At 40.2% G+C, this 27,728-nt stretch overlaps 1 protein-coding gene across 1 annotated transcript in view; it reads left to right on the forward strand.

Moving 5' to 3' along the window:
• Positions 1 to 27,728, forward strand: part of LOC311505284 (uncharacterized protein) — a 67,402-nt gene that overhangs the window by 35,686 nt on the left and 3,988 nt on the right. The window contains exons 9-10 of the mRNA XM_084568765.1: positions 34 to 175; positions 849 to 1,015. Coding sequence (XP_084424891.1) covers positions 34 to 175; positions 849 to 1,015 — 309 coding nt within the window. The remainder of the gene's footprint in view (positions 1 to 33; positions 176 to 848; positions 1,016 to 27,728) is intronic.

Raw genomic sequence — 27,728 nt, forward strand, 5'->3', positions numbered from 1 at the left:
ATCACTGAGATCGCATAAACCTTTTTCTTACAGCCAGTGTTGAAGGTCTTGCAGGTCCTCGATTTGGGTGAAAACCATGTGGGGAACGAGGGGATCCTGGTCATCAAGGAGCCTCTGATGGTGAACTGCTCATTGCTGCAGCTTGGCCTGGCCCAAGCCAACATCACCTGTGAAGGCAATACATTTACAGCATCTAAGACAGCACAGTGTTAGTAACATGTGTGATTCATTAAGTTATGTAATACATTTTTAATGTATATATATATATATATATATAGCTATAAAAAGAAATACAGCGAAAATGCCAAGCATAGCTTCCCAGACACCAACATTTTGAAAAAGCTTGTTACAGTCCTGATTATGTTTTCATAATTTGATATATAAAATGCTACTAAATAATCAAATCAATCATTTTTTCCATCGGTTTTTACTGTTCAATCAGTGACGTTTAAAAAGTAGCGATAAACAGAACGGTGAATAAACACTTACCTTCGCTGTATCTTATGACTCACAAATTAAGTATTTTAACTGATGGCTCCCTTGCAATGCTCTAATTAGTAACTAAACAACATTAGAAATGGTATCAACATGCTTACAGATATAAATCTTATTTTGAAAACTGTTTCCCAGAGCAGAGCTACTTGGGATGCTAAACGTATCCAAAACCCTTCAGGTAAATGCTTTCCTAGTTAAGCTAAAATGAAGCACAGGGAAGAAAATATCAAGGTAATTTGGAATAAGGAAATTATCTAGGTTGTAACCCGGACCTTTTAGACCTAAATGAACCCAGCAACCATCCTGGCTGGTAGGACTTGTAACTCTCTGACAACACCTGTTTTCTGGTGTAGGAGCTGTGGCGTTGGCAGAGTTCCTGGCAGAGAGCCACCAGATTCAGAGACTGGACCTCCGTCAGAATGAGGTGAAGGTTGGAGGCCTGATGGCACTAAGCTTGGCCCTGAGGATAAACTGCTCTCTTGCCAGTCTGGATGTGGATGACATACCTCCAGAGGAACAGGTAGGTGGACCTATTCTTACAGACTGGTCTCTTTAGCTTGGTCTCATACTGAAACATGGCTAACTCAATGTCTCTAGATGCTGTTTCTCTGGATTTTAGATGGCACTTACATGGAACATAGCTTATGAGCTTGGAGCTTTCCAGGAATAAGGATTAAAGAAAAAAAAAAACTGTACAACAGCAAATACTAGCTGGAGTCCAAAAGATATTAAGTCATATTTAAGTATGACTGAAATTAGCAGCCAATTTATTATAGATAGAAGACATTTGTGTGATTAGAACTAATTCAGAATTGATAAAGATATGTATGAGTTCAGAAATTATGTCTCTGTAGCTTGGGTTTTCAGTGTTGGAAAATCTGGCTTGGCTCTTGCTGAGAATGTTGTTTGGTTAGTCAGGTGTGCACCATTTAGTCTTAGATTCAGATTCAGTACAGACATTCATTGTCTCCAGAAGATGAATCCTAACTTGCTTAGGTTGTTTTACTTTTCTTCTATGACTACAACGGTGTTTAATGTTTTGGCTTGGAAAGAAATGGCCAGTGCTGCTGGCATTCAAACGGGTATTGGTGTTTTCATTTAAATGTTCCTTCTGATTTAAATTAAGGGGCACTGGTGACTTTAGGAATACTTATTACTAATATTATGATATATTCAGACTCAATGTGCTCACAGATTTGTCACTTTGTGTCACAAGTTAGTCATTTGTGTCTCAGTTCATTAGTGATACTCGTGCTACGGTGTGTGTGTGTGTGTGTGTGTGTGTGCGTGTGAGTGTTTTTTCTCTACCTTCCATGGCTGCAGAGGCCCGAGGAAAACGATGCCATAACTTTAATACATGCCCCTGCTGGATTCACAAAATAATTACCCACACTTGCCATCTGTTTGTCATGATTTTATCTCTGCTAACTTATTTGCATATTAAAGCATTAATTAAAATCTCTAAGGAAGGCAATGCTTACTTTAAAATTAACTCTGAAGGCAATCCGTGCACAGCTTCCAAAGTTGTTTTATTTTTGTTTGCAGTGGTTTTTTGTTTGTCTGCGTGTTGTTTACACGATTAAGTCTGATTTTTATGAAATGTCTCCTCTGGCTAAAGTCAAGCGGCAAGATGTGCCAGATATTGGAAAAGCAGCTTTGAAGAGCCATGACACTTCTGTGAATGTTTGTCATTAAAGCTGGAATTTCTTCCTCTTCCTCTCTTTTTTCTTGCACATGCACCAAAAGCCTGTACATTGGTGACTCTGTTTCTGTGGCCCTCTGAGCTGCTGAGAGATGTGATTAGCATTTCCACCATTGTTGGGTGTTAGTGTGGCTGGGCATTTTAGGGGACTTGTAATAAGGGAAATTTTAAGCTCTGTCAGGTTTTAGAGTCACACAGCTGGGATTTGTCTTGGCGTGGCATATCCAGGTGGGAGGAGTGACGATTGTATTAAAAAGCAAATCTTTCCATCAGAAAACAGCGGGTGGCCAGATCAAGTGTTCTCGCTCAGTCACATTCCCCGGGTCGCCAAGGAATATGTGAAAATTTCATTCTTCTGAAGGAAAATAAGTGTGGGTATGAATGTTAGTGAGTGATAGAGGGGGTTATGGCAGCGCTTTGTGTGTGTTTGTTAGTCGCTCATATGGAGAATGTGTGTTCATACATGTGCTTTTTGTATGTGTGTGGTTTTACGGTGACACGGGGGGCAATTGAAGATGCGCATATTTAAAAGGCGAGAAAAGAAGGTAGAAAAAGGGGAGGAAATCTGGGTCCTCTCAGACAAGAGTCTGATTTTTCATGTCTGTTGCCACACTGCTCCATTTGATCAGTGGCCTGTTTGTTGTTAATTATTAATTATTTACTCATTTAAAATATTCATGGCACCCGGCCCTAGTGGAAAGCAGCCTTTTCCGAGGGGCAAATTCTCTATGTAGCCCCTGCAAGGTGAAGTTGTTTACGCACATTAGAGGGGACTTTGTTAACCCAGCTAATGAAGTGAACTTCCCCTGCCCAACACTCTCCTAATCGCGGGTTGAACGAGGAAGGCTCGCAGCCTGTTTACCAGTTTGATGCTTAAATATTTGGCTTTGGCTTTGGCCAACGTGAATGTCCTGTCAGCTGTTCTCCAGAGAAGGAGTGATAATACAGGAGAGTGTCCTCTACTGAATGTTGTATATCAGCAACATATAACCGCTAGAGGGTTGTTGTCTTACTGAGGGATTATTGCGGCAGCAAGGTGTGTGTGTGTGCCTAAGTGTGTGTTCAGGAAGAAAAAGCAAACAGAAGGAGATTCAGTAAGTGTTTCACTGGTTTTGAGGAGGGGAACGGAAGAAGCAGATTCTTTAAGAGAAAGCAAAAAGGAATGCTAAGTGTTTTAGTCCAGGTTTACCAGCGTTACCTAACCAACCATACCAGGTGTTTTATAACAGTGACCTTTGTGAAGTCACACAGAAAACTGCCAGGTCAATCAAATAATTTGGGCGAGCTTTACGTGATGGACAGGGCCGTTGTCAGCGAACAGCGACGTAGTCATACTCGCCATCTGAGCGCTGTTACAATAAAATGGAATAGAGAAGCAATCTGTTTAGAGTTGGCATCAGTTGTAAAATATACTGACAGCAGATCACTTTGAAGGATGAACTATTACCTGTGGTTAAAGCATTTGTCAAGAATGCTTAATGTCTCCTACTTTGCTGCTCTGAGTGGTTGTTGGACTATCTAATGTTTTCTTTTTCTGTATCGGATGAAACATGCCCCATAACGTAATCCAAATGAAGTGTTGCCTGACAAATATTCTGATAAGAATTGCGTCCAGCTACCCCACCCAGGCTTTCTTTTGTCTATTATTTCATCCAAAAACACATTCAGTCCGCTAGGCCTCTAAGTTCCCTCCATATACAATGCACATAGAACAACCTGAAACACCAAATTATACTCCCCCTCTCAGATACTACTCTCCATCAAATTTGACCATTGCATCACTGACTTAATGTCATTGAGGAATAGGCACTTATAAGAATAATATGAACTCTAATAACTGGAAAGCAGACCTTGGCCTAGGCCTGAAGAAGAGATAAAACAACAACAACAAAAAAAACCTGCCTTCAAGCCCTCACCATTCCACTGTACTGTGCATTCTTGATTTATCTTCACAAACAAATTTATGGTTGAGTGTATTACCACAAGGAAACTGCCAGTCTTGTCAACATCACAGGATTTTGTTTACATAAGAAGCTTTTTGGTAATGATGTTTTTCAGATAAGCAAGGCCAAAGGCAACAATGCATTTTACTAGTAATGTGAAATTTGTTGTATGTATTGGTTTTGTTTTAGAAGTCCACGCAGTACAGTCCAAAAGTGGAGCCATGTGGGGTCTTGTTATCGATGACCTGCCCACTCTTACGCCAGGCTCACTCGCGTTTTTGTTTAATTAATACCGGGCTCTTCTCTACTTTGACCAGTTACAAAGAAATATTGGATTACACACTGTTCTTACTTATTTTCTTATTTCTGCCTACTCTCACAGTCCTATGGGACCGCTTTACGGAGCAGTTGGCATGGCAACTAGTAGTCATCATGAGGTCATATCCTGTTTCTATAGCCGCAGATAACTAACTAAAACAAAACATTTCAGTAAATTGACACTTGAACATGCATCAGCATTATATGAACTATACTAACTACTATAAACCATCCTCGAAAAAAAATGATTTGATGTGTACTTCACTAACCCACGAACATCGAGGGGGTGGAGCTTATAACCTATACTGCAGCCAGTCACCAGGGGGAGCTCTTCTTCCTTTGGCTTCACTTTTGAGGAGCTTTTCCCCTGTCCCCATCTTTATACAGTCTATGGTTTCTATCAACGGCAAGGCCTCAGAGGCTACAGTCATACATTCTATGTAATTCTTCTTTCAAGCCATTGTACTGTTTATTCTGTTGTTTCCCACTGACACAGCACTTACAGTTGCCTTTGAAAAAAGACATTGAAAAGATCTTTACTTTATGTAACAATGCTGACTGTTTAGTTTACTGACTTTTTTATTACACTACTGCGAATGTGAGAGGTGTGGGAGTGAAATCTGAGAAAAGACTCATGTGTTTACTACTATAGTACCGTCAAAATATACTGCACGGAGGACACAATTTAAAGGAACGGAAATTCTTATTTTAGGAATAGCGTGAGACAAAGAGGTCTCTGGGTATGTTTTTGAGCACCCTTGCTGTCACGGTCAGTCCCAGTAGGGTGGCTAGGTGACAGGACGGCCTGACCATGCATGTAGTTGGCACTCAGGTTTCAGCTCGCATCATGATGACACCACTGCTCTGGGGAATAGAGTACGTAGGCAGACAACAGCAGCCAGGCAGAACAAACCTCCCAGCAACGCCTCAGAGGGCAGCGGGGAACTGCTCCAAGCATCTGGAGGGACCAGGGTTCACACTGCTACTGTATCAGTCAGTTACCTACTGGAACCACACCACACATTAGAGCTTACATAGCTCAGACAGCAGAAAGGAATGACTGTTTTCAACAACTATTTAATCAAGTGAATCATCTCATATTGACCTAATAAATGAAATTGACCCCATAACGGAACTGACACGGGAATCTAAACTTCTTTTCTGAGGTGACATCTGTATAATTGAATGAGTCCCAGACGGTAAATATGAACTAAACCACAACAAGAAATGTGTGCCCAGTGGGCAGGCAGTATGAAACATAACTTACGTCTTTATACACTGTACAGTATATGAACCAAGTAAATACACAGTTTACTTAAATAACAGTCATTCTTCTCCATTCTTTTTCAATTTAATTGGGTAAAAGAAGCTTATTTAAAGGGTCCCAACTCGATACAGTACAATGAAGGTGAACAGAATTTGACTGATAAAATTACTTGATGAAAAAGATGAAAAAGTTCGTCTCTGATCATCTACAGATGTAAAGGGAAAGATTTTTTATAAAGATTCCCTTCAGTGCCAAGTACTGAGATCATGGCCCCAAAAATAAAAGAAAAAGATTTTTAAATTATAACCATGAACAATGGATTGGCCTTAAATCTGTTGGGGAGAAAACTGTTACTGGTGATTTCTTCTTATCAAGCAGTGAGCGGCATCTCTCCGTGCTGGTGTCTGTGGAATCAGGTAGCAAGAGATTAGCAGGAGATCCTTTAAGTCCCGTAAGTTGCAAGGTGGGCCTCCATGGGATGGACTTTTCCCAGCACAGAGATCCTGCCTGTTTGGAAGTCAGGTCTACAGGACTCAAGGTTTCTCAGTTGTACATTGTCCAGAGCATCACACAGCCTCCATCTCTTCTACCTCTGTTGGCATTTTTTCCCTAGTTAAATGCATGCATGCCGCCATCCACATCATGTAAAAGAAAGCATTATTAATCAAACCAAGACACCTGCTTCATGTGCTCATGGTGGATATGTTTGGTGGTGATCAGGGGCCATACACAGCAAGCTGCGTTCTGATGCCTTTTTACAGTATAATCGCCACCATTTAAGATGTCAGCTTTCTAATCTGTCTGACGGTAGCTCATCAGTCCTTGGCCAGCCCTTGCTACCCTTGAGCATCAGTGAATGTTTAGTACTGACCACTGCATACCGGAGAACTCTCCAAAAAAAATGCCATTTTGTGACCCAAGTCCGGAGGTCATTGTTCATTTGCTATATAGAGAATGTATCACACGTGTGTCCCTCTACACAAAGCAGCACTACTTTTTCAGAGTCAACTTTCCTCCTGATACCTCTGAAAGGGACAAAGCTGGATGAGTCTCTCCAGTAGACGGGGGAATGGTGTGTGGGAGGGGTGGAATCCCCATGTCTCTCCGCAAACACAACAACAACTGCAGCAACACACTCCTCGCTGCACTCCTGATGTATTTTCAGGCAAAAACAGGCATATTTGCCAGCTGTGTAATTTACTGCGGCTCTCATTTGCATATTAAAGCCTTAATTAGCCCCTCTGAGCGTGTGTGTGTGCTTCCGTGTCTGTGTGAGTTTTGGGGCTGGGGTTGTAGTATAATCACTAAGATGTGTAGTCAGGAAAGAGGGGAAATGGTGTGGATCAGGAGACAGCAGAGCTGGGCCGGGGACCCGACCCCAGCCAGGCCAGGGGGGCCAGCTGGTTCTGACACAGAATGAGATGGAGCTCTTTGACAAATAACACTCAACACATCTCCTTGTCATTTGTGATTCTGCTCTAATGAAAAGTTAGGTTTGAGTTGCAGAATACCACAGGAAGAAAGGAGGTATTTTTGCTATCCTCTCAGTGAGTGAAGGTGATAGGAAGCTGCTAGTTAGGTGTGTAGGTGGGACCAACTAAATACTAGTCTTAAAAGTGTTTCTATTGTTTCAGTCAAACTATAACACAGAACGTTCATATCTACAGTTTCCACATAGACTGCCCGTTTGAAGCCTCGTCAAAAATGATTGTGAGTTTTTCCCAGAAGTAGCTTCAAAGTTCCAAAAACTTCATGCTTGTTCACAGCATTTTGTCCCGTGCTACCCCAAGTAATTATTCCATTAAATGTGTAATCATTGTGCTCCGAGGACAGAATATATTGGTTTAGGTTGTCCATAAACCTGACGATTTCAAACTTCTTCAAACATGACTGCCTGTTTTTTGTATCCAAAAACTTCTACAAACTTTTTCTTGTTTAGCAGAAAGATGGACAGGAAATGTGGGCTTAGTGCCCAGGGAAGGACATGCATTAAAGGTCCAGCTGGCTAGGATCCGTGACTTGTATAGTTTTATTTCCTTGTAATGTACTTTTTTTTTTTTTTTTTTTTAATTCAAAATTCAAATACAAATCAAAATATGATTCTGTGTATTGACTACAGTGTACACGAATAGTTTTAGCAATCAGCTTTTCTTTCTGAGAGTGCAATGAGTAGATTGACAGCAATCTGCCCAATAAGTATAAAGTTGAAACCAGGACATAGTTTGCCTATCTTAGCAGAAAAGCTGGAAATAATGGAAATAGCTACACAAACCTATGAATATTCATCAGAAGCTTACCAATTAACACATTGTATTGTGTATAAAACAACAGAAATTTGTGAACTCTTAGCTGTGCCCAAAGATAGGTACTGGTGATGCCAGCGTTGCCCGTTCATAAACCGGAGTAAAGAGGATAGATACGATAACAGTGTAATGTAACATTTACAATACAAGCTCAAGACATCCTTCATCAGTGCTTTAAGATGATATCATATGTGCAGTTGTTTGTGCGGATGTGTCTTTATGCCTCCAGGACACCTCCAGCACAACATTAACAAGTGTTAATGAGCTCTGATGGGTGTAGACTGAGACACTGGTTTACACTGAGACTCACAACTCAGTGAAAGGTTTGTCTCACCTCTGTCTCTTGGATTCCAGCCTTCACGCCAACACAGCGGCACTTAGGAGAATTGGAAACTGTTCCTCCCAATGTTTTTGTTGTGAACACTTTCCAATGATCCCACTGATTTAGCAGTCTTTATATTACAAGATTAGTGAGTTCCATTCATTTAATTTGACAAAATGGAGCCTGTCTCCATTGTTAGGTGCCATTGGAATAAAAAGAAATGTTCTTTTGTAGTTTGGGTGACCTGACCATGTTAAGATACTTAAGTTGTGTAATACTGTGTTGTGATCAAATATAACAATCTGTGTACACTTTAAATGCTTCAAACTAAGTTTCTTTATCAAAACATTATCCACTTTGCTGGAACACACCAGTCAGTGATTTTTGAGGAAACACAAGGTCATTTTATGCAGCGGAGGCTTTTCTCAGTGGTCATAGCCCAGTAAGTCCACATTCTCCATTCAGACATGCAAGACGTTCGCTCAAACAACTTGGTATAATGACCAAAACACTGGAAGTTCTGCAATTGATACGGGCCTCCTCTGCATAAGAGGGGGCATATGTATATAAGGCCTGCATAAGTGGGGGTATCGGATCGCATCGCCTTCCAACGGGCATGTCCTGAGGCGCCACGCTCAAACAGTCACCCATCAGCAGCTGGCAGCCTCTCATCTGACTACCATGAAGCCCCATGCGTGTCTATCTCTCTCGCTCCCTTCATCCACAAGCCACATCCCTTTCACTTTTGAATGGCGGGCTGACTGCAGAAATTGCCCCTGTCCACCATGCGCGCTGAATATTTAACTATGAATATGAAATATCTTGGCAAGACTTCAACCACTTTCAAAAGTGAGGGCCCCTCCAACTCTCTCGTCATACACACACAACACATACTCTCAATACCCCCCCACCCCCCTTTTCTGCGCTCATGAATCGATCATCCCATCCCTGTATGGAAGGATGTCAGGAGAGGAAGTGGTGAATGATCTTCTCCGGTTGGGCACCAAAGTCAGCGACTGAAGGCGAAACTCCAGACACTAAGTCTCAGTCTCTGTGGATGATAAGGTGAGACTCCTTCAACACAGCACAGGGCTCTAGTGGAAAGAGAAGACTGACAGAGTGAGGAAAACATAACGGCTGAGGAGTTCTGCTTTGGCTGTTTGCCTCCTTTTGCTTTTCTTTCCTTTCAAGACTATCCCTCCATCCTCTGTGTGAAGATTTCTTTTCTGTTCTCCTTCACCTTAATCCAGAAAGGGGACGGCAGTGCAGATTACAGATCAATACTGGCCTGAGATGATTATGCACTTAACTTGTTCTGTCCCAGCCGATCAGTAGGAACCAATTTGTTAATGGAGATGTAATTGAGTTAATGTTTAAAAGCAGGACCCTCACTGGATTTAAAAACTGGGCCTTGTCAGCTCATTGGGTTTGTGTTTTGTCAACCTCCACACTCCCTTTGCTTCGTATGGAAATAAAAAGATGGACTTTCAAGTCCAGGGTAGGTCAAGCTGTTTATGCCTTCAGCCAGCAATCGTCACCTGATGTGTCTTTAAGAAGGGTGACACTTGTATGTGATACTATCTTAGACTTTTAGGATATTCAGAGAATCAGTGTAGTGGCATTCTTTCGTGATGCGGGCTAGACTTTTCTTTGTTATATCCTCTCTCTGCTTTGAGGTGGGACGGTCATAAAATTCAGACATCATATTCATGTTTTTTCATGATTTTTTGTCTTGTGAGATATAACTTTGAATATAAAATATTGTATCTAAAAGCTGTAGTTCATTGCCACCTTTCATTGTCCCCAGAGGATTGGATCTATTGATTGAATTTGTCCATAAATTATATGCTTTGCTATGCTAAATTAAAGTTTAAATATTTAAGATCACTTGGCAAATGGTCAAAAGTTCTTAAATATCATGAGAAAATGTATTCCTGTTTGCCATGTTTGTCATTTTTTTGTCTAAATTGCAGTATTTGTCAAACTTCATTTTCTGTGTTATTGCATGAAAAATACAGTAATCTTAGTATATCATTCAAAGGCCAAACTGAAAGCCTGTATGTCAACCAGGTGTCAGCATATGACCTCTTGTTCTACCACCATGTCTTACTTGTCCCTCATCCTCTATCCCTGCAACATGCTGCACTGTCCCATTGTCACCCCCACCTACACCCAAGTCTGGTCCGGACACCATGGAGGGGAGGTAATTGGATTTATTGTCACCTCCACTGGCTGGCAGGTCTGGCCTGTCTACTCAGCTTAGTGATGAAGACATCACTATGACAGGGACCCTGGGAGAGGATCAGCTGGTGTCCTGGACGCTACTAATAAAGCTGGTGGTCATGCCATGGCCATGACGCCGTGGCCGCAGCCAGCTGTTACCTCTGCCACTCTCTTCCAGTGTCACTGCTCATTTTACAGCTTAGGGAGTAGGGGGTAGTGTGGAGGGTACTATGGTGAATGAAGAGTGGGCAGCCTCATTAAAACAGATGCCAGTCCCCCTTCACTCTGTTGGAGAGGTCAGAGAAATCCTCCTCAAACACTGCTCTGTGGTTCTGGGCAACGCTGGCACCAGGCATCAGTGTCCTGGCATTCCCTGTGATCCACTATGTTGCTAGGCATCTTATTAAAGCACTGACAGGAGGCAAGCCAAAGTCAAGGTCTGTAGTTCAGGCTTCATTGCAGTTGTCCCCTTGTTCACCTTATCAGTGATCAGAAAGTCTTCAGTGTCCTGCAGTGGGAAATATTTTCTTCAAAATAAGTGTGTGGGGCTCTCAGTCCACCTAGTAGAAAGCAAGGACAAATGAGTTCCTCTTTTTGTGGTCACACTCATGCCGGATGTACTGATGGGCGACGAATAAAAGACAAAACAATCCTAAAACAAAACAGTACAGGGCTATTTATGACATGATTCACGTGAGAGGAACTCTTTAGCGCTCTTTCAAAAGATATTATAAGATATCATTTAGTATGTTGATGATGATGGCTGTGAAAAGAGCTGTTCCAAGTAAGAAAACCTGTTTCTGTGGTAACAATTCATCACATGTTCCATGGCAGCTTGAGTGAGCATGGTGGAGTTAAAATGTGGCTGACCTGGCACCAGTGCAGCATGTTTTGTGAACTAATTATGTGATGACAGTGAAAGTTCAGACATTGACAGTGGTGGTAATGTGGCTTTAATGATGGAGTGTCACCAATGGCAGCATGTCAGCAGTGAGGTTGTGGTAGGGTGACAGGGTGTGCCTGGATGGATGCCACCATGGTGGTGATGAGACAGACTTTATTGACATCCTTTTTTCCACATGGTTGCTTGGGATCACTATAAACAATTGGTGTTGTCCATGATTGTGCATATTCATTGAACATGCTCATGTTTTTGATGAACTGTGTACCGAATGTGTTTGTTTTGCAACTAAGGAACAGGAACGTGAGTGTTATTAACACACAAGAGCTAATGACAAAAATGTTGTTTTACAGCACTTGGCATAGTCAGTGCAACGGGCAGCTCAGCCAACACACCAGTACCATTATTGCTGTTGAGTTTTACAAATAAATCAGGACAGATTTCCCTTGGAGATATGTGAACCAAATCTGAAAGAAACTGGCCTCAGTCACGGGCGTCAGTCAGACTGACAACCAATTACATTATGGAGACAGTAATCTCTGTCTGTGATTCTAAAGTAGTATTGTAACCCAAGTAGTTTGAGCAGTAGAAATAACTGGGAAATGGAAATTGATGTGTGTAGGAGGAGTTTCTATGTTTAAATATGGAAGAAGGGAAAGTGAAGTAGCTCATTTTTTGAATCGTGAGTTTAGCTCAAAACTCTAAATTGCGGACATGAACTAGTTTATTTTAACTGTTGAACTGAACTTTGAGATTTTGCAAAATGCGAACTTAAACAACACTGTGAACAATGAAACTTTCACGTTTCCATGAAAAATCTTTTAAAAAACTTTTAAAAATTCCAATAATTGTGTCAAAGTTTAAAAACACTGACTGTGTCTATACAGAAAGTATGTCAGGTTTGGTACTGCTGTGGCCATTGTGGGACAAAAATTAAAACTATATGCAAGATTATTGAGTCTGGAACAACTTTGATCCATCATGCTCGAACTCCCAACTTACATGGCCTAAAGAAGGTCATGTGGGACTTGTAGAGTCCATGTCTGAACAGCATGCGTACGTAGTCAGGCTGCTTAGTATCAGAGTAGAAGCAGAGGTTCCAAATTTTGAAAGAGAGCTTCAGTCATTTTTTGAAAGTTGTAATTATTGAGAAAGCTTCCAGGGTGGGGTTGTCGCAGGTTGGGTTTATATTTGACCTTTGGACGGAGGCATGATAACCATTTCTCCCTGTGTGCTGAACAGCTTGTTTCATGAAAAGGTTTTATTTAGAAGATGCAACATACTGTATAATCAACGTATACCTGTCTGTCACATTAAAAAGTGGCTAAAATGAGCGAGTGGGTCAGTCCTTTGACATAGATGTTCACTCTCTTCTCTCGTCTTTCCCGTCTCCGCAGTAAATGGTAAAATGCTCTGCACTTACGTAGCGCTTTACAATGTTTTTCATTCACACACCAATGGCACCATCCAAAGTGCTTGCTTTGCGTTGCCTGACAATGGAACCAGCCCAGGGTTGGTGGAATTGAACCGGCAAGCCTGAGCCACAGCCAGTTATTCTAGGCAACTTGACGAAATGCTGCTTGACAAAATGTATGTTATCAGGCCTTTGAAAAGGAAAATACAAAGAACTCAAATACACACACACCAAGAAAGCTTTTGTGGTCAGCATAGGAATTTGAAGAAAGAAATTCTAAAAGCCAAATGAATGCTGCATAAACAATTCACATGCCCTTAAGAAAACAATGAGTGTCGGGTTGTCTGTCATTATCTCTCTATGGGGTGTATGAATTACTTTTGTCTGTACTATAAATTTAAGTATGATTAATAAGTAGGATACCTGTGTTTTATGATACCATAGACTGTATATAAATATGGACAACGCATCCCCACTTCTTTGCATTGGCCAAACTGATGCTCGTTTCCCAGGGATAAGGGCATAGCCATCTTGTGAGTTTGAAGCCAGAGTGAGCACAGTACCACGCAAAGCCACGTTACCAATGACCCGCCCACACTTCCTCCAGACTCACTCGCGTTTTCGTTTGGTTAATACTGTGCTGTGCTCTACCTCCACCAGTTACAAAGAAATGTTGGATTGTACACTGTTTATTTTATTTAATTTTTTTTTATCCAACTCACATTTCAAAGAGCAGTTGGCGTGGTGGGGCTTATGACCTAAACTGCAGTCGGTCACCAGGGGGAGTTCTACTTGCTTTGGCTTCACTTTTGAGGAACTGTTCCACTATCCATCTTTATAGTCCAAACAAGCAAAGAATGATAGCAGAAAGATCCCTCTGTAACCTGTTGGTGGTTTAAAGTCATTTTAATGTAGTTATTGCTAACTAAGTGTACTTCCATTTGCATGGTCATTCAATTCAAATCAATTTTATTTATATAACGTCAATAACAATACAAATCGTCTCAAGACGCTTTACAAAAACCCGGCCTGAAACCCCCAGAGCAAGCCTGAAGGCGACGGTGGCATGTCATGGCTTTGCTTAGGTCACATGACAACAAGTGAAAGACGAGTTCACAACAACGTCGGTTAATAAATCAATGACTTACTAATGAAGGGCTAAATTGACAGGTATTATTCTCAAACAAAGTAAATGTAGTCATTAACAACCAAGTGTTATTTCCACTGGAATTATTTTATTCCCCATAGCAAAACAGCACTGATTGTTTAGAGACAACACTATTAGGAGGTGCATGGAGTCCCCAGATTCACTGTACAAAACAAAAGTTCTCCATATTATTAGGGTCCCTTCTACCCTTAGTGAGAGAATCAGGTGGCTGGTTAGTTATTAGCAACGATTAAGTTTTTCTCTGATGGACAATGTGACATGCAGATGACCTCCACACATTTCTGTGCATATATTATAATCAATATGTCTGTGTCGTGACTGCTGTCACCTGAAACATTTTTTTATGTTTGGCTGCTGAGCTCTGGTGGAAGCAGCTAAAGAGAATCCTTCACATGGGTTGCTTTCCATTTTAATCACACTTGAGGTGAAAAATACATAGATTGTATTCTTATATACTACAGAAGTACTGTATATTTCATACAGAAGCTTCAAGCACACACGAAATAATATTTGCATATATTTACTAATGGCTTCATGAGATAATTACGATGTGTTGATGAACAGCTGCTGTCAGTCAATGCTGTAAATTCTTTACTTGTCATCTCCCCTGGTTGTAACAGAACAGAACACACACATAACACCTTTAATTTAACCTTTAATTCACATCTTCCACATTTACGTTTTAATTGGGAACTAAATACCACAGTGTTGGGGTCTGGTGCTCAATTTTGTCTGTGAAGTATCATTTTTAAAGCAGTCGGTAATTCGGCCCCTCTTTTAGATACAGATCATAGGCTCTATATAAATGTGCACAACGCGTCCCCACTTCCTTGTATTGGCCTTGTATTGGATATGGGGGACGAGTTTGGAGCCAGAGTCAGGTCCAAGAGTGGAGCCACACAGAGCTGTGTTATCGAGCTGCACTTCCACTACACTTACTTGCATTTTCATTTGATTAATACTGCGCTGTGCTCTACCTGTTGGCTTAGACACTGTACCTTTTTTATTTTTATTTTTTTCCCACTCTAATGGTCCTCTCACGCACCATTTCACAGAGCGGTTGACATGGCAACATGTAGTCATCATGATGTCACATCCTGTTTCTATAGCATCAAATATATTAACTATCCATAATGACACTAACCATCTTTAAAAAACAAGATACTGAACATGTACTTTAGTGTTTTAGTTTGGCCCAAGTCGTGGAGCTTTTGACCTATACTGCAGCCAGTCACCAGGGGGAGCTCTAGTTGGTTTGGCTTCACTTTCGAGGAGCTGTTCTGTTGTCCATCTTTATACAGTCTATGGGGAGGAGCGTCTGACATCAGTTAATAAGCTATGAAAGTAAAGCTAAAAATGAGAAAGGAGACAGTTAATGACAACTGCAATGCAAGTTCCTCATTTTGGTAAACTGTTGTAGCAATTGTAAAAAGTAATATCGAACAAGGCTGTTTCAGGGTTGGAGTAAGTCACGGCATTCAGGCTCTGTCTCATGCTGCCAAACAAATCTCAGGCCGAAGAAGAGGAAGTCTCAAAATGCATCGTTCATGAGTAAAATAGATTAGTGGCTGCTCACAAAACAAATTCTGCAGCAATATCGTTGCATAAACATTACAGCCAGAAAAGAGACACAGGCTTTGGCTGATAGAAGCATGGAAAGATCTCCCCAGTATCTAAAACGTTCTCTCGTAAATTCCACATCTGTTGCAAACTGTCAGACTGCTATGTCCGTGTTTGGACAACATTTTTGCGTCAGCTGACATTTACAGTTTGTATCAGTCTTTCCCTTGAGTTTATTAAATATCCGTAGCATCAAACAATAGTAGAATCCATAAGGGCATCTCTAAAGCATCTGATGGACATTAAAGCCCTTGGCACAACAGCAGAAACATTATTAATTATTTATAAATATTATTATCCCCAAAACAGAAAGAGAATCGATCAGCATCTGATAACATATCTATGATTTCGTACTTCAGTACTGTCTCACAGGCTCACAGCCATCAGGCTGGGTCCTGAGCACCATCTCAGCTGTCAGACATTTTATTTCACTGCAGCAGAAATCTGATCTATTTACTCAGTCAGAAATGTTTTAGTCATTTTGTCTTGTCAAGTTTATTATTATTTATTATATTAGTTGTCTGCTTAAATTCAAAGTCTCACATGGGGCTGTTTGCTGAAGTGATATTATTGGGAGCCTCCCAAAGACCTCTTTAATTAAATAACAGTAAATATATGCTGCAGAAAGAGTGGTAGTGCTGCAAGATACATGGTTAGTATACGGGTAGAGTTTTCAGGGTTTAAAAAAATCACAAATAAACCAATAGAAAGAAATGAAAGCAGATTTGGGTAGACTGTGATATTAATTAATGATTAGGAACATGTGGGCAGCCCTGCAAAGAGTCTAAAGCCAGGGCTGCTCTGTGAACCTGAGCTCAGTGTATATGCTAAAATTGCCACAGTATCAACGCTGATGATTAGCGTTTGACGGCCTACCTTGTCCACCACCTCCAGGTGTGTCCATGAGCGTAAGAAGCATAAGCAATGTTTGTCCTTCCCATCTTTTGTGTGAAACAGTTAATGTAGCAGTAGTATTCAGCTGGCCTGAGAGATACACAAACTCTGTGTGACGCTTTTCCTCTTATCTGTGTAACACTACATTTATAAAGGGTATGGAAAGATAAGCGCAACATTTTTCGCTCCAGTTCAGATATTCTCTACTTGTTACTCTTGCTCTGCCGTGTCCTTCGGCTTTGTATGCAATCATGCTGCCCCTGAAATCTGCTTCGTGTCCGGTGTGAAGAAAGCATGTCAGGGAACTAAAACGTTGCGCAATAAAATGTAAAACTTGATATTGTCACAACATTTAGGTTTGCTTGCTTAGACTAAATGGACGGTAGAGTAAAAGGTGAGCCTAAGAGAAAAAGATGAACCCCGGCTTTCTTTCTCACCTCTGCATAGCTGCAAACGTAGCTGCAGTAGTCGCGAATGTCACGATTGTTGATTTATCGGACATGCTGGAAAAGTGTGTGACAAGCAGTTCTGATGGAGTGTACTGGCAGCTTCAAAGAAAGAAACTGGGAAATTGTCAACATCAGCAACATCCAGTAAAAGAAAGATGGAGGGTAATCTCTTGCAGCCAAAACAACCAGATTTACCTGTGTTGATGATTTATTTATTTATTTGTGTGTGTGTGTGTGTGTGTGTGCGTGGAGGGGGCTTGTAAAAGTGTGAAGATCAATTAAACAGAGTTAAAGCAGAGCTGGCTTGGGAGAGCATGGCCGGAGGTCTCTGCGGTGGTCTCTTCAGATAATCAGCAGCCCAGGGCCCTCCATAATCACACGGAGGAGAGTTAGCTTTCACACACTGCTGCTAAAGAGAGGGATTAGAAAGTCACACAGCCTGATAAATACAGGGTGGAATGGAGACAGCAGGGAAAGAAAGACAGGGGAGGCAGGTGGGTGTGCTGGTAGGTGGGCCAGTGTTTGGCCGGAGAGTCGCTGAATACTGGTGGAGCTCCTTTCTGTTCCAAGTTATAAACACTATATCCGTATACATTTTAAATGTGTATAGTAAAAGTTTCTAAATTCCCTTTCAAAAACAGACATAGCTGCTCAGGACCATTGCCATGAACAGTGACTCAGTTTGACTCAAACAATCCCCAAGGTCATGATAAAAATACAGAATTATTAATGAATCATTAATTGATTTATTTGACTTGCTTCTGAAGGAAATCTTCCTGGAGGACTTCCAGGTGTTGCATTGAGAAAGACAGGGATGTTTGATTTATTTATTGTTGTACATTTAAAAAAAAAAAAAAAAAAAAAAATGTTCTGAAGGCTTCTTCCCATGTAGAGAGGAATCTCCTGACTTGTATGGTCAAACTTTTTTCCTGGTCTCTGACTCATTCAACAGTTTAACAAAGTCTGTGTAACCTTTATCCTTTATCCTAAAAGGAGATCCAATAAAAACATTAATTCTGCATAATTAAAGAATAATTTATTATTATTATTATTGAGACTTAATCAATTAAAGCAGCAACCAGGGTTAATATAGAATTTATCATGGTTGCATATTTTTAGTTCTGCCTTAATTTTAGCCTGTCCTGAACAGAAAACATTAAAATGCACATTCTTCACTGATTCAAAATCTGCAGTCATTAGCTAGCGACTACTCAACAGTGTTTACGGAACACAACAGCAATTTATGACTAAGCATTTGGATATTTTCCAGCTAAATTCATATATTCATTTTCAGTAAAATAGCAGTATTTGTGATCTGCTTGTGGTTTTTGATTTTCTCTACATCCTTCAGCCCCGTTGACACATTCAAAATCAACACAGCAACAAGCCATGCCTGCAGCAGATGCATCCATTTCAACCATTCCCCTGAACTCCCACAGATAGTCAAGAGAAGAAGTCAGGTTGAGCCACAGAACTACAGCACAAAAGCAGAGCAATTTAACACAAAGACAAATTTAACTAGTGAATCTACAACTTCACCTATTATGTACTCAAATAACATGGCTGAAAAGAAAGTGTGTCTTTGATTGTTTGTATTTCTATTAAGTGAAGGTCAGTACATTAAATTATAACACTGATGTTTAAATTCCCCCCAAAACCTTATTACCTAGTATATAAAATTCCAATTCATCTGGTCAGCAATGCTTGTGTGTTTATTGTGTGTAAATGTGCATTAAACCTGAGAGTGGCACACATCCTGTTACTTAAACACTAGCCATTACATTATTGTCATTACTGTCGTGATGAAAACTTCAGCCCTGGAATAATACCCATTGTTTTTTTGTTTTCCTAGATGTTAATTATGCCTTGGCTTCTTAGTTTTATAGGGCTAAATAAGGTGCAGAACAAGAAATACCAAGGAAAAGTGACATGTTTCACATCTTTTTATGCTCAACAGTCAAATTGGTAATTTAGTTGTTTTGAGTTTACGTTAATGTGTTGCTCAGTTAAAGATCACCCAGCTGGATTAATTGTAATGGATTTCTTCTTTTCTCTGCCGTACCCCCTGCATTGTCCAAACTTCACAGTCAAACATCTTAAATACAACAACATAGCTTTGTTTCTCACTGATGAACATGAAAACATATTCTCTCATCTCGCACTCACACACACAGACACACGGAACGTCTCGGGACAGCTATTCGGTATACAACAGTGACATCTTCAGTTGGAGTGATGGAAGGATGCAGACGGCAGAGCGGGGGGACAGGAACCGAACAATAGAGAAGCGTCCTAAAGCAGCCCTGTGAAATGCTGGTAATTACTGCCATTTATAGACGGAGAAAGGGCTCTGTGAATATGCTCAAAGTGCATTCATTAACATTTACTCAACGTTATTCCACTTCTACTAAGTAACAGAGTGATGCTTCAGTTTGTAGTACAGTGAGAGCTGTTCAAGTTTCCTGATGTAGGAGAGCAGCTGATTGACTTAAAGCTGTCATGTACAGGCTGAGATACGAGTATCAGCTGGAGGACTGAACACGTAACCAGCTCAGACTGAGATTCTCTGTTGCAGTAAAATGTACTGAAACTGATGGCTATTAAACATAAATACTTATTGCAACTAACCGAAATGTGTTACCTTGTTCAAATCTCAGATTCCATCCCAGTTCAGACTGGTATTCTTTAACTTCATTAAGATATTTTCTCAAATAAATGATAATTTTGTCAATTTGACTGTATTTTAATACGTGTCTATTAAGTATTTGTACATTTAGACACATTTTTTCTTCTCTTAACATTGAAAATAATTTCTATTATCCCATTCTGCCCCCTCATCCATAGTGTCTCCATGTTTCCGTGCTCATAGTACCAGCTGTTCGTATTTCAATAGTGTATTCCAATTCGGTTACATTCCTTCTCCAAACCCTCTCCAAACCCCACCCCACTTACCACAGCGATCATTAACATAATGTACAGATTTCCACAAAAGAATTGTAGTACGTACACTACATACAAGTGCAAACGCGGTATCCAGTATGAGCTCACAACAATACATATTTGCAAATTAACAGTGTTTGTGCGTGGTGTGTGTGTTCATTCACACTATAAACACACACCTACATGTGTTTAAGGAAATATGATTGTAACAGAAGGTTTTTTAAAAAAAATATTCCTTAATGTAAGGCATTGAAAAAAAAAAAAAACTTTTTACACTAAAAGGTCAGAGGTCAGGACATTTAATAATCATATGTGGTTCAATCTCTACTGCTGAGGAGCCCATGCAGTCCAAATATATGTTCTTGTCTTCAGTTTGATCTGCACTTCTTCATGTAGCTCAGTGGCCCTGTCAGGGAACTGAGCCCTCGCAGGTAGCACTTTATATTACTCACCCTAAAACATTTATAAGCTATGCATATTATTCAACGGCTTACAAAGCGGCTATTAAACAATGTAAAGTAGTAGGAATTTCAAACTAGTATTAAGTAAAATAAATGATTTTTATTACCTTATTTAGCCCTACAAACACTGCTGTCTGTTTCTTTATATGTAATTAAATTATACTAACCGTTTTTTAATTTATTTATTGGTTATAAAAGGTAACAAACATGTTTCTACCTAACCAGAAGGAAAACTGCTCTGAAAATCTGACAAAACACCACCACCTACATGTTCTTCCTGTTTACATGTCCATTATTTTATATGTTCAAACTGTGCGATTATCTGTTGTGTAAATTAATGTGTTTTTTTCTGAAGACTCTCTGGCAGCAACCGAATTTTAGGAAAAAACAGAATTCTGGTTCTCATTTGAAATGTATCGTCTGTGAGCGTGTAAATGTGTTGGCTGCAGTGTTTTAGGAAGAAACATTGGACCAGGCACGAAAATCATAACTTAACAAACCTCCAAATTTAAAGAACTCACACTGCTGATCAGCCTCGACAATATGACTTTAAAAAAAAGACACAATACGCCACTCGCATAATACTTGAAACTGGCATCTGAGATGCCATTTACATATATTAGCATATAAAGTAATTGGCACAGATGCCAAGGAAGCAGCCGCAAACAGATTAATTGTCATCGAGCAGTCGTGGTGACATAGTTAAAAATGAGCTCCTTTTAAGGCACCAATTATCAGAGAATTTCCAAAGTAACCTTTTTTTTTTTACCAGCAATTCCCTTCCCCACCATCTCCCTCCCTCACACACACACACAAACTAAAACAGCCCACTAATACGCATAGTATCAGCATCCTAAATGTATAAATATTGTAAATAGCTGTCTGTCGTCTTTCAAGTTGTGCCTTTGAAATAAGGCCGTGCTGCATCCCGCTCTGAAAATGAGCACATGTGCCTTTGTTTAGCTCCAGACGAGAACAAACGCGAATTCTCACACACGCTCATTGTGAGAATCCGTAATGAATTTTCACAGATCGAAATAAGAATGTCTCTGCTGGAGCTTCCATATGCTCTTTTCTTCTTCTTTTTTTTATTTTTTATTTTTTTTAGTCTGAACACATTTTAATGCCGTGGTTTAGGAGCAGGCATTGTTGTGATTTGTGTGTGCAATTGCGTGAGTGTGTAAATGTTAAGACTGATCCTTCTCTGAACCTGCACACGTTTCCATTTGACCATCTTCTCTCTGTATTTCTTTATGTCTGCATTTTAAAATGAGCCATCATTGAGCATTGACCATGCTCGAGAGACACCTCGTAATGCACCTGCAGTGCTCTGACCCTTTTGACCCCTCAAGTGTATCGTCCATCCTGAGCCAGGAAACAGACTGGAGCCTTTCTACTTTCCTCTCTGCTAATAACAATTGGTTTGTGGCTCCATTTGCAAGGTTGTCTTCGTGAATGCAGGGCTAACAAATGAGCTAGTTTAAGCCGCCTGCACCTCAGAGAGCTTTAAACTCCCGTTCCTGGCAGTCACCGTACAGCCATCTTAACTAATGTCGAGATGGCAGAGAAGGGGAGAGAGAGAGGGAGATGGGCCAATGGAGGGAATGTGTTGTTAAACTGTTGTAAAATTTGATTTCAATGTTGATCACAACTGCAGACAGAAGTCCTGGCATACCTCACATTTCAGTGTTTTGTACAATTTTAAATTTTAACAAGCTCATAAACACAGAAGTCATTTTTTCAGAGTTTAACAGAACAGTCTATGATTGAAATCCTAAACAAATAACCAGATTCACTAAAAGCGAATTTTTCCATTCCTCAGTGCGGTGGCACATTTTGACAATAAACATGTTCTGCTGCCATCCTGTTGTCTGTCTGCTCTGCCTCTCTTCACATTTTCCTTTTATTCGGAATCCATTGTTGTGACATTAATTACTGGCCGGTGTGGAATAAAACAAATGTAGCGCTACATTTATTTGACATGTTATTCTTTATCAGTTTGATCTGCATTGTACTGCAGTGTTTAGCATGGTTGCCTCACAGCAAGAAGGCTCTGGGTTTGAATCTGCTGGCCATCTGGGGCCTTTTTGTGTTGTTATGTTCTTCCTGGACTTGAAGAACATACTAACACATACTAACACTTCAGGTGTTGGCTTCCACTGTCCAAGGACATGGAAGTTGCATCTGAGAAGATCCCCATTCCAGCTGTTTATAAGTGCAGGTTTTCTGCTCAATCGTGTATATTTATTTATGTTGTGTTACTCTTTTATTTGAAGACAGCAGATGGAAATCAACTTGATAGAGTGACTCCAGCTCATTATGTAAACCAGAAAAAAATAAAAATAAATCAGCAACAGAAAGATTATCTATTGACATTTATTTAGTTGCTGTGAGTAAAGAGAGCAGCATGCACCAAATATCCAGCCGTAGCAGGTCTGCATGCCAATCAGCAATCAGGTCAGCCCAAACCTGCTTTAACTTCAAAACTGACTGCAGCATTGCAGCAAGAATATTGTGTGTGTGTTTACCACTAATAGATCTCACTCCTCTGTGTCACAGAGCTCCATTCTTGTCTAAAAAAAACCACAAACTGATCTGACTCTTTTTCACGTGCGCATCCCAAATGCTCACTCCAGCACCAAATGTGGATTAAGACATTAATAATTTACTGCTTCCTGTTTGAATAACATTTGTCATTACATTTTCTTTTTAATAAAAACACATACTGTATTGGTCTTGTGGTGGGATTCATTGGAATTAGAAAAATACAACTTTATTCTTAAAAACAGTGGTCCCAGCTGTGCTTGCTTAAGACCAAAGGCTAAAGTGGAACTTTCCTCACAGAACCCTTTTGCAGTTTGCGAAGAAAGTTCCAGTTGTTCATCTGGTGAAGGTGAGAGGTGAGAGGTGAAGCTATGCAATATTTCACCAGATAAATTGAATCCGGAGAAAAGAAATTAACATAAATTTATATAATTATTTTTTTTCTTGTGACCCACTGTGGGATCCTGATCCCCAGGTTGGGCACCATTCCTTTAAAGCAGGCTTTAAAACAGTAATGCAGTCAAATGTAAGACGTGTGTGTGTGTGTGTGTGTGTGAGTTCCCATGTGTGTTTATATTCCTTAATGACTTTCTAATTCAGGGCCAGCAGGAACCTGCCTTTATCTCTATTAGTTTAGTAGCCTGGCAAACAAAGAGAGTCTGTGGCCATGGCACCGAGCCAGAGGAAGACTCAGCCGTAAAAGCACTTGTCCATCTGCGTCTCGTACGCCTCCGTCTCCTTCTCCCTCCTCCCCCCACTCTTATTCCTCCTTTCTGGGTGTGAAATACTCTCCTCATCTCTGTCGTTAAAAGAAAAAAAACAAAAAAAAAAAAACAACATTTTGATTCCAGGCTCAACTGTACGCTTAGTCAATCCAAAGGTATTGATTGTTCCACTCTCCAATCAAGTGTCAAAATGTTGTGTGGACCCCGGGAAGGAGAATGTGTGTGAGTGTATTTGTGGATCAGTGAATTAGTTTTGCTTTGCTGCAAGTCTGGAACTTCTTGTCCATGTAGTGAAAAAAGAAATTAACTTAATACAACAATAATTCACACATCAAAATATTTAAGGAGAGATCATAAGAGACATAAAATATAACTAATAGTGTGTCAAAAAATGAAGGGAACATAGGAGAAAGTGGAACATCATGCAGAGAGGTAACTTCTGCATGCAACATCTGATGAACTCTTTGAAACAGTAAAAGGCTCCTCTGAAGAACACATATAACTCAAAATACACTGTAGTCCATCAAGTTGGTATACGATATTTTTTACCTCTATGATTTATTCTTGATAGATAAAGTGTACATCTTCTCAAAACTTTGTTGATCAGTTTCGTCCAAACATAACTGATGTGTATAAATAGGAATTTAAAAAAAAGGTCTGAAAACAAATTTATTACAACTTTATGAGTAACATTGTATTTTGAGTTATATGTGTTCTTCAGTGGAGCTTTTTACCGTTTCAAAGAGTACATCAGATGTTGCATGCAGAAGATACCTCTCTGCATGAGGTTCCACCTTTCACATATTTTCAAAGTTCTGACTCAATGACTATCCACATTGTCTGGCAGGTTCCAACGCTCCTGTTGTACTTGGGGACATTCGAAGTGAAACCTTAACGTCGTCCTGTCGATATGGCACACTTTTATGCAAGTTTTAAAGATTTGAATTTCTTCCTGACTAAATCACATAAATCACATAAATTACAGTTGTTACATATGTAGAAAAGCACCATATAAATACTAGACCATTTACCATTTACAAGATTAACACAATTAACCAAGCTGTCGTGGAAATGCTTGTTAAATCTTGCAATAGTGGCCGTTTTATCTCACTCGAAAGTGACAGTTCAGTCCAGTCCAGTATAATATTAACAAAATGTTAATAATAAAAATAATACTGGAAACAAGTGATTTAGTGTTCATGCATAAGCCAATAGTACTGCATCATTTAAAGGCCACAAGTCAAAAAAGGGCTGGAAATCACTGCATGTGTCTCTCAGCTCCAAGCCCATTGACTCCTACTAAGTTCAGGTCATTGTTGTTTTAAACAGTCTCGGTAATTTCCTAAAAACAGCTGCTTATTGTAGTTTTTATCACACATTGCTCTAACGGAACTAGTGCTTTGGTTGGGGAATATTTTTAACAGTGGAACAACACATGCTCTAGTATTTGTGACCGCAGAATAGTGTCAAAATAAATAATAGTGCAAATGTTTGTGGTAAAGGAGGAACAGTGGCTCACTGATGTGTTTTTAAATATTTTTTTGTACCAGTGGAGCTCCATGGTGGGCACACACAATCACAATTTGGAAGTCAGTTGTAAAAAAAAAAAAAAAAAAGTGTGCAAATATCCCAAGACTTTTTCATTTTATCAATAATAACACCTGACATCAGACTTAAAATAAAAATAGATTTTGCGGCCACCTGAGAAGCCTGGCTTGCAGGAGTTAAGAAAAAAAATAAATAAAGATTAAACATCAGTAAGTGAATAATATATGCTAGAATCTTGGGATAAAGCAGCAACCATGAGAACATGGTAGCAAAAGCACAGCAGTGAAGGAGTGGTGGCCATTTACCCACACCTGGGAAGGTATGGACAATATAGAAAATAAATGCTCATCAGCACCCAAACACACTTTAACTGCCACTGCAAGGCAAGTGGGGACGCAAAGGGGTGTACAATTTGCCCAGGTCAGATATGTTTCCCTCAGCTAAAGCACCCTGGGGCTCCTTTCGCCTCGGGGTGGGCAGCTTGTTCTTTTGTGTTCACCTTGTCAGTCTCATTACATGACATATGCTCCACACCGCTACAACAGCCACTCGCTATATGTTGACTGTGTGGTTGTTTTGTGCTCGAGTCCTGCCAAAATAATCCCTTGTGACTGCAGACCAGCTGGGGACACAGTGACATTTAACACAGTGCTTGAATGGGGAAACGGGAAAAAGATGCTTTCACTACTACGTGTCCACAATCATCTGTCCAGGAGGACAGGCTGGTTGTCTCCAGCATAAGGAGCAGAAGAAGCTAACAAGCATTTTCACTCCTTTCTGACATACATTCCTTTTGAACATTGGATCAGCTCCACACACTACCCCTGTTGTGAGACTCAGTTCATACACTATATGTGAACTGACCTATATGCCCATAACATTAGACTTTAAGGCTCAGGGTCCATGTTTAAGAGTTAACCTATTCCACCTCTGTGAATAAATTAGTGAGTGAACAATGAGAACAAAAGTTTAGGGTATCTTACAGGATGAATAAATATAAAAGAAGATACCAACTTGATGATGATTTATTGGCCAAGTTGCTTGGAGGGAGTTTCAGATACAGTCATAATACACTTCCCCACAGAATGTATGTGCAAAATGCATAAATGTATGTATCTTTCTTTTTTTGGAGGGGGGGCGTGAAAAGCACAATGGCTCAGTTCCATGAAATGTAAGCAGATCTTTGTAACACTTGCTGATGAGAAGCACTGTAGTCTCTGTGAGATGGAAGCGATCAAACAATGATAATTATTTCTAGCATTTCCGTAACAGTGCTCCTGGATCCAGGTCACCCTGGGGGCCCCTCTAAAAGAGTGGAAAGTATTGAAGGGGAATGAGGCCAAGGCACATACGTATAGACTGACCACTACCTAAAAAACAGGCTCCCTTATCAGGGTCTGGGGGCTGTTTTGGAAGTGATCCGGTGATGGATCAGCCCTCTCCCAGCCGGGTCCGGGGGTCGATAAACAAAATGTTCAAAAGAAAAAAAGACAATGACTCCCTGACAAAACCCTGTCGCACCACTCTGGGGCGGGCCAACGATGGTCCTTATTCCCTGACCCATTATTTAATCTTTAAGGATATATTCTTTTGTTTGTCTCTTTCTTTTGTGCATGTGTGTGTGTGCATACCACACAAATCATCCATTACCTACTTGTATTAATATATTATACTAATACTGTATTGGCTCTTTTCATATTGTAGCAAATTGTCAAATATTATTATACTACTATTATACTATTATCCCCGTATAAGCACAAAATACCAAATTGGCACTGTTCGTTCTTCCTTTTTTGCTCACAGCAAGAAGGTTCTGTGTTCGATTTCATCTGGGGCCTTTCTGTTGTATGTTCTCCCTGTGTCTGTGTGGGTTCTCTCCGGGTACTCCAGCTTCCTCCCATTGTCCAAAGACATGCTCATTAGGTTAGTTGGTGATTCTAAATTGACCGTAGGTGTGAATGTGAGTGTGAATGGTTGTCTGTCTCTCTGTGTTAGCCCTGCAATAGACTGGTGACCTGTCCAGGGTGTACCTTGTCTCTCGCCCAATGACAGCTGGGATTGGCTCCAGCCCCCCACGACCCTCCAGAGGACAAGCAGTTACAGAAAACGAATGAATGAATGAATGAATGAATGAATTATAAGTGACATATTCTGTTCATTTTGACTGTTTTGTTTGCTCAGATATTTGGGCTTGTCCTGCTGCAGAATGACCTTGAAGACTGATCAAACTCCAATCTGCTGATGTTCTGATAAGTGTGCCTAAAACTTCTACACAGTACTATACATTAAAAAAAAAAAAACTTTATAACTCAAGTCAAAAATACAACCTTGATATCAGAAAAGGAAATATCAAATCCTGTTTCACTACTACAAGCAAAACGTTCTGCTGAGCGGCTGGCTCAAAACATTTTATAAACTGCTGACACTAAAATGGAACTTTCAACAGATCTGTCCTCCTGGTTCTCGTTTCCAAAAACATACCAAACTGCAG

The sequence above is a fragment of the Chelon labrosus genome, assembly GCF_963514085.1.
Source record: "Chelon labrosus genome assembly, chromosome: 20".
Taxonomy (NCBI): domain Eukaryota; kingdom Metazoa; phylum Chordata; class Actinopteri; order Mugiliformes; family Mugilidae; genus Chelon; species Chelon labrosus.